This window comes from Strongylocentrotus purpuratus, unplaced genomic scaffold (genome assembly GCF_000002235.5).
Source record: "Strongylocentrotus purpuratus isolate Spur 01 unplaced genomic scaffold, Spur_5.0 spur5_scaffold_8, whole genome shotgun sequence".
Lineage (NCBI taxonomy): Eukaryota > Metazoa > Echinodermata > Echinoidea > Camarodonta > Strongylocentrotidae > Strongylocentrotus > Strongylocentrotus purpuratus.
The window spans coordinates 458,290-466,155 of NW_022145614.1; the positions used below are offsets into that span (position 1 = coordinate 458,290).

Sequence of the window (7,866 nt, forward strand, 5' to 3'; positions counted from 1 at the left end):
ACAACCTAAAATTTAGAATATGGTCAGTCACTCCCCTCCATGCGCGCGCATTTCACACGCACATCCTCCCCCCCCCCCCCCCCCACCCTAAGTTTTTCCCGTTTTCGTCGTTACTGTCACTTAGTGCCATTTTCTTGTCTTTCTTCCTTTCTCACCCGGCTCCTTTCTCTTTTCTCTCTCCCTCTCTCTCTCTCTCTCTCTCTCTTTTCTCTTCTTTCTTTTCTCTTTTTTTTCTCTTCCCCTTTCTTTTTTTCTTCTCCTTTTCTTCCTTTTATTTTCCTTCTCTTTTTTTTTTATGGCGCCGCCAATTGGGGGCGGCCGTTTCGGCCCCCCCCCCCTCCCTTGGATCCGCCACTGGGTTATGAAAAAGATAAAAAGACTATTTTTGTTTGTCAATTAAGATCCTCCATCACTACATGTAGTCACTTTCTGCATGGCGTTTCGACTCGTATATCATTGTTTATTGAATCCCAGAGAACTGTCATTGCCACACACGCATACACATGTTCTTAAACACATTTATGCATTTAAAATGACAAAATATTATAAAACAGAACATATAAAAGTATAAAAGTATAAAAAATTAAAGATTACATCACATATTGTGCACAAGATATAATGACTTTTCTAATCAACTGTGCATATCATATCGTGTATATCATATTCAGAAACAAATATACGATTATTTTGTTGTTATCACATGTTGTGTTTTGACGCATGCATTTCATATCCACAATTCTGGTAACTTTAGCCGCACATTTAAATTTAATTATCATATTTAGTTCTTTCTTGAAGCATATATTAGAATGTGGCGTATATAATAAGGGCGATCGAAATGATATATGATTATTTCATTTCAGCATAAGACAGGCAAACTCTAAATGAGTGATCACAATATTATTACGCATATAATAATAATAATAGCTAGTTCTTATATAGCGCTTTTCAGGACCGAAGGCCCTATCAAAGCGCTTTACAGATATATATATTATTACCCCGGTCATAGGATTCAGGCTTACCCGCACACAATGTATGCACATTCTCCACTCCCTGGGGAGCATTCCAGCCAGGCGTCTTTTTCACAAGCGCACACGTGCTAATCTAACCACATTAGCTTTCGCATCCTACCGGGTACCCATTTACACCTGGGTGGAGAGTGGCAAATGTAGATCAATGCCTTGCCAAAGGACATTAGTGCCGCGGTGGAAAGTAATTGTGACGTTCAATTATAATCACAATTTTAGTTATCAATAACTTGAAATGGCTTAATCTCTCATAAGTTCATTTACTCCTCCATTCATATTTTGGCGTTGGATCGGATCTTAAAATCATTATACATCCATAAGGGGGAAAAAACTTGAAATAACAGACATATTTTATAGATTATATTATGCACGAACTACCAATAATGATCGGCATAGTGGCTTTGTACTTTTCTGACGTATATACAGAGGCGGCGGAGCGACTTCCAAAGTGGGGGGGGGGCACCAACAATGAAAAGAGGCACTAATGAGAATGAAAAAGAGGCACAAATGAAAGGAAAAGTGTATTTATTGAAAGAAAAGGGGCACCGATCAGATTTTAATAGGGACATTTATCGGAGGTGAAAGGGAGCTCTTATAAGAAGGGGAAGTGGCTCTTATTGAAAAGAAAAAGAGGCACATGTTAAAATCTTATAAGAAGGAAAAAGGGCATTTATTGGGAAGGAAAAGGGGGACGTGTCAGAATAAAAGGGACGGTGTGTGCGCTCTATAAGTTTAAACTATTATTATTATTATTATTAAATTATTATTTATAAGAGATGAAAAGAGCACTTATCAGGAGGGGAAGGGGCACTTGTCAAAGTAAAACGATTATCTCTCAGAATTGAATAGGGTCATTTACAAGAGATGAAAAGGGGCACTTATGAGAATGAAAAGGAACTATTTTCATAGATGAAAAGAGCCACTTATGAGAAGGGAAAGGGGCACTTATTAAAAAGGAAAGGGGACACATGTGAAAATATAAGGTGCGCTTATCCGAGTTAAAAAGGGGAAGTTATTAAAAGGGGAAGGGGCACTTTTTACAAAGCAAAAGGGGAACCTCTTAGATTTGAATAGGGCAATTACCAGAGGTGAAGGGGTGCTTTCCTATGTAAATAGGGGCACTTTTGGGGTACTTGAAAAGTGGGGTTGGGCACTCTACCACCCCCCCCCCCCTTCAGGAGCGCCGCCTCTGCGTGCATATACTCACTTGTGAAAGGGAGGAAGTCTAATAGATCCTAATCAATGTATCCTAACAAAATGACATGATCGCCGATGGGAATTAAAAGTGCCAATTTTTTTAAAAATGAACACATTTTAGCATGTCCAGCTCTGAGATGCCCTTGGTGACTGTATGTAATCATCAGTGATAGTAAGTGCTCATAATAAGTTCATCTAGCATTAGTGGTTACTTGATTCTTAAATTGTATCCCCCTTTAGCTTGGTGGATACTCTCCGATGGAACTTGACCCAATGACCCATTGTCAGGTTGTAAGCATTCTATACAGCTGAGGCACCAGTTGGATGCTGGTAAGGAGCGCCATAAGGTGGTGACATGGATGATATTTGTGGAGGATAAGGTTTAGCTGGTTGCGGGGGATATTGATTGGTGGCAGCGGTGGGATTGTAACCTGGTTGAGAAGGTGCAGGATAAGCACCTGTTGGTGGAGAAACCTGTCCAGTTGGATATGGATAGGGTTGTGTTTGGTATGGGGCACTACCAGCAGGTGCAGGTGGAGGTACGCCAGATGGGTTACAACTGAACGAAGCAGGTGTCTCGGCAGTCGCATGGCCATGAACGTAGACGGGTAATTTAGAATCTCCAGACGATGTCATCGGAAACTGGTTTTGATCTGCACCCTTAGTACCCTGTGATACTGCTGTGTATTGCTGTGGAGGTTTGGGTCTCTTCTTACACATTCCCCTGCATGAGATGTAACAACCAGCGCATATTGCTATCACGACGAGTATAACTGCTATAAGACCGCCTGCAACGTCAGCATTGCTCACTGGTGATGCGGGCTGATCACAGGTTTCTAAGACAACAAAGCAACAATAGATGAAAACAATAAATGTAACGTTGTTATGATACGCAATTGGAGGCCGGACGAACACTGAGAAGTTACAATTGTGAAAAATAGAATTAGTTCTGAGTAGTGACGCTATCATGCAACTAAATCAACATGATCAAATAGTTCATACTCCTAATATATATATTTTTTTAAATCTCAGTAGCAGTATGGATGGTCAATATACAATATATACTTGCTTGTTCATAGTTCTAAAACGGAGTTAGTCCCAGCCTCCCAGGAGAGTCATTTTCGTCACTGTAATTCAGTTTCATTTTCAGTTTTATTTTTCATTTCCAACATAACAGTAATTTTGACAAGAAATCAGATATACAATTCAACATTCAATAATATAATACATTTGACATGGTTTAAAGTTGTGAAATAGAAAGTATACATAGATATCCAGTAATACATTGTAACCTGAGTTCTCAAGCAGTATGTTTTTACAGTCATTCTCTCTAATCACTTATTGATGCACATTTTGGAGACCTGGCTGTATATGGATTACTTTTTGAAAATGAAAAGAGAGACTATTTTACATTGATTACTAATTGATAACGTTCTCCACGACAATGTGAGAAGATGATTACCTGGTTGTATGGAGCAGCAGATGCTAAGCACATCATCAATTCTACATTGTCTTTCATCTGGATCATTGCTTAGATGTGAGAGATAGAGGTTATCACAGCCGTCAATACGATCCTCGTCACCAGCACAATTGGCAGTGTAATGTTGTCCACTGAGGTAATCCGGCGCTGAGCCGAAATAGTCATAGCCATAGACGTATGGTTGGGATGTATTGAGGCCGAGTTGACGACAAGCTACGGCCGATTCGTTCACACCGAATCCTATGCTACAGAATGGAGACCAACCACGAGAAGTCCCAGAGTAAATTTCAAGGCGCCCTCTAAGTCGGTCTGAACCACCGTCTAACCTGAGCTCACCCGTCGGGATAATCTCTATGGAGGAGGAGATGGAGGAGAAAGAAGAGGAGTAAGACATGTGATTCCTCAGCATATACTTACGATATTTTGAAGATTGTATTTTATACTTCGTGAATCCGATCATTCTGGCTGAGATAAAAATGACTGATGCAGAAATCGCCTTTATAATTATGGTTATCAGATACATCATGGTTGGGACATAGCTTCGAATAGGAGCAAGTCCATATAGGGCTTATACCTGTGTACAAGACAATTCACTCGATATCTGGAAAATCTAACATGTGCCATAACATTATAAGTTTAAGTGGATATAAGTAATATTCTCATAGGTTATATGCCATAATCAGACCAAGAGCCAATCAAAATTTTACCAAATTAAAAGACATGCTCGTCAAGGAGACTTCCTATTATTCGGGGGACTCTGGATTAACTTTGACGGATTAAACAAAAGATTAATGTATATTTATAATAAGCCCCACCTCCTTTGCAAACGATGGCAAGGTCTTCTTTATGCGTGTAAAACTGCACGAGTATCCAATCGAACTGATAGCATTCAGTAAGTCGGACCTCGTCCCCGTAACAGGAGATCCTTGTCACTAGAACATACTCCGAGTCAGCCGGTGTGAAGATCATGCTTTTATCACGTACAAACTCAGCCTCAGTGAAGGGTAAACCCAACTCACGACATGCCACTCGGGGAACACTGTCTCCCACAGTTTTGTTAGATATCGTGCTCCAAGTGGAGTTGTAGTAAATCTCTAGACGTCCATAGTAGGTCGTGCCGTCAGACAGCCGCAAATCACCTTCACCTATAAATGTTGAGAAAATAATGTTCGAATGAGTGCAGAATCATCGCTATATTAAAGACATTTCATAAAGTGTGTATGGTGTGGGTTTTGGCGTGTAATATCCTTACCCATAACAGTTTATGATTATATGTCCGTAAAGTAGCACTGTTTGGAGTTCTTTCTTTTCTTCTTCATCACAGCGCAGTATAGAGTACATAATTATATAGTAGCTGTGCTATATGAAATTATCTAAATATTATTATTAATATTATCATATATGTTATCATATATGTAGTTTACAGGGCCCATTCTTTAATGAATATTTTAGGTCTGTTGAACAGTATCAATAACTGACGCTGTTGTCATCGGAGGTTATAAGAACATCGGGACAAGTAACCCTTGACCACAACCTCAAATAAGTATCCCGGACAAATAACCCTGAAAGTTGCTCCGGAATAGCTATCTGCAGACAGATCCGTTAAATTACCCTGAATAACTATACCATCAGGCGGCTCCCGCCTAGGACAACTATAGTTGCCAAGGCAGCTAGCGAGGAAAACTAATTGTTTTTTGCCAGGGGTATTTAATTGTTCCAGTGGGTAGTTGACCGGGTTAGATGTCTAATGGTAGGCATCGTGGTTTGTGCATGCTAGTCTGATCTAGAGAGCAGTTGACTCATTGCCCTTTAATTTAAAATAATTATGATGATGCTTACTCTGGGCGAAACTGCTTCCCAAGAAGGTGATGAGGCAGACGATGAGAAGAGGGAGACGATATAAAGATGGCATTTTCACACTTTAACCAGTCGTATCACAGATGAAGAACGAGTGAATAGTAAATCAACCATTACAGCCAAAGACCATTAATCAATAATTCCTGCAGAAAACAAAGGGGCGACACAGCGAAAAATTCATACACGATACACAAATCTTGTTTTCCGTGCTGATGTAATGATTCTATTCGCAGGATTTTAATGATAAAACCTTTTTTTCTTTTTTTTTTCTCCTGCTTGTTCTTCTTCTTTTATTTCGTCTTTTACTTTAACTGACATGAGTGAGATAGTTTATTGGCAACCCTCTCTTACCCTACTTCCATTCACCCCTCGCCCCCCCCCCCCCTTCCCTTCTCTCTCTCTCTCTCTCTCTACTCTATCATCTTCGTGTTAGGATTAATACTACTTTGAAGATAACTAGAAAAAGAGATATCTATTGTCTGGCAGGATAAAATCACAACTTACAAGATACCCCCCCCCCAAGAATAAGTGTAGGTATTCTGACAAATGAGATATATTGGTCTGCCCTTTGATGCACAATATACCTTACGAAAGTGTACAAGCGATATATAAATGAAGATATTCTTGGCATGATGTAAATGCCTTTTAGCATGACATGGGGCGCAGCCATTTTCTTGAAAATGTGACGTAACAGACGAACTTGTACATGCATCATGCACCAGGCTTTAGTTGGAAAGACTTTTTAATTCAATAAAAAAACATATATTTTTCAATGAAGAAAAATGATAGTTGAGAAGGTAAAAATTATACTTGATTAAAAATACATAATTATAGCACTTAAATATTCTATTTCATTTATGCGAAACCTTCAGCCCAGAACAGCAGGCGCGTAGCCACGGGGGGGGGGGGGGGGGGGGCAACGGGGGGGGGGGCACGTGCCCCCCTAAATTTCCAAGATCGATTGGATTTTTTTTAGACCCCTTTTTTTTACCTCGATCGATTACATGTATGTGCCCCCCAAACATCAAACTCTGGCTACGCGCCTGCAGAACAGCACCAACATATTTATGCAATTTTCATTCTGACACTAGTAGAACAGATAATAGCAGTTGAATGAAATGCTTCATCCCCACACACACACATGGGAAGGGAGAATCCATAACTTTTGAATACATTTACTTGATGCGATGCCCATGTCTTGCTGAAAAACTGTACATTATTTTTGCTTTTCACCTGTCTCATACACTTTGTTAGGAAATCTTGTAGATTAATGGGCAAGAATTCAATAAATCTCTCAGAATAACAACATTTATTTCTCGGGGGTGAGGTTTCCTTTAAGATGAAAGACGTGAATGATGATGTATTTACTGCATCAAGTGAAATTTAATGAAATTCGCTACACGTATAAGCGAGGCTATACGTCTGTATACCCTACGCTTGCATAATTCTCGTTATGTGATATTACACACAAACATGTCTCTTTTATGAAACTGATAATCATATCAATGAATAGATTTCTTACCATCTGCAATCCAACATCAGATGAACATTGTTAGAAGCACCGTCATTTTGGTATAATTCGCTGCACCATATCATACCATCGAAACCCAGGCATCCATAAAGCACCAGCGGCGAGCATACTACACACAGCTATCCAATATCAGCCACGCCTTAGATGCTGATGCATGATGAACGCCTACAGACGTTGAGTGAATTATAGATGAACGAACGCTGCCTTGAACCAGGCGCGGATCCAGGATTTTCCAATAGGGGGGGGGGGGGGGGGGGGGGGGGGGGGCCGGAAATTTGAAAATTGCGCAGACCTTTTTTAACTCAACATACCAATACTGACGAGGTCATATTAGAAGCACCATACCGGTAATTTTTTTGACATTTTCATCGGGGGGGGGGGGGGGCTGAAGCCTCTTGCCCGAAAAAGTAATTTTCTTAATCCTTGTCTGAATTGATTCCCCCCCCCCCCCCTCTCCGGCGCGAAGCGCGGAAGCTTTGACGTTTCATTAAATTATTAGAGAAAGAAGACGATTCGTTGTTCCGTTCTCGGTTCTTAATCATTGTCTGAATTCAGTTTTCCCCCTCTCGCGCGAAGCGCGGAAGTTTTGACCTTTCATAGTTTATTGAAATTATTAGAGAAAGAAGATAATTCGTTGTTCCTTTCTCGACCCTCAATCCTTCTCTGAATTCAGATTACCCCCTCCAGCGCAAAGCGCAGAAGCTTAACGTTTCATTAAATTATTAGAGAAAGAAGACGATTCGTTGTACCGTTCTCGATTCTTAATCATTGTCTGA

The 7,866-nt window shown here is 40.2% G+C and overlaps 1 protein-coding gene across 1 annotated transcript; it reads right to left on the reverse strand.

The window, feature by feature from the left end:
- Positions 1-2,048: 2,048 nt before the first annotated feature.
- LOC100891420 (scavenger receptor cysteine-rich type 1 protein M130) lies at positions 2,049-7,189 on the reverse strand. The gene is made up of 5 exons (XM_003724417.3): positions 7,082-7,189; positions 5,542-5,702; positions 4,518-4,847; positions 3,685-4,053; positions 2,049-3,058 (listed from the first exon to the last, which is right to left on the reverse strand). The coding sequence occupies exons 2-5, from the start codon at positions 5,612-5,614 to the stop codon at positions 2,523-2,525; spliced, it is 1,308 nt and encodes a 435-aa protein (XP_003724465.1). The 5' UTR covers positions 5,615-5,702; positions 7,082-7,189; the 3' UTR covers positions 2,049-2,522.
- Between the last annotated feature and the right edge of the window lie 677 nt (positions 7,190-7,866).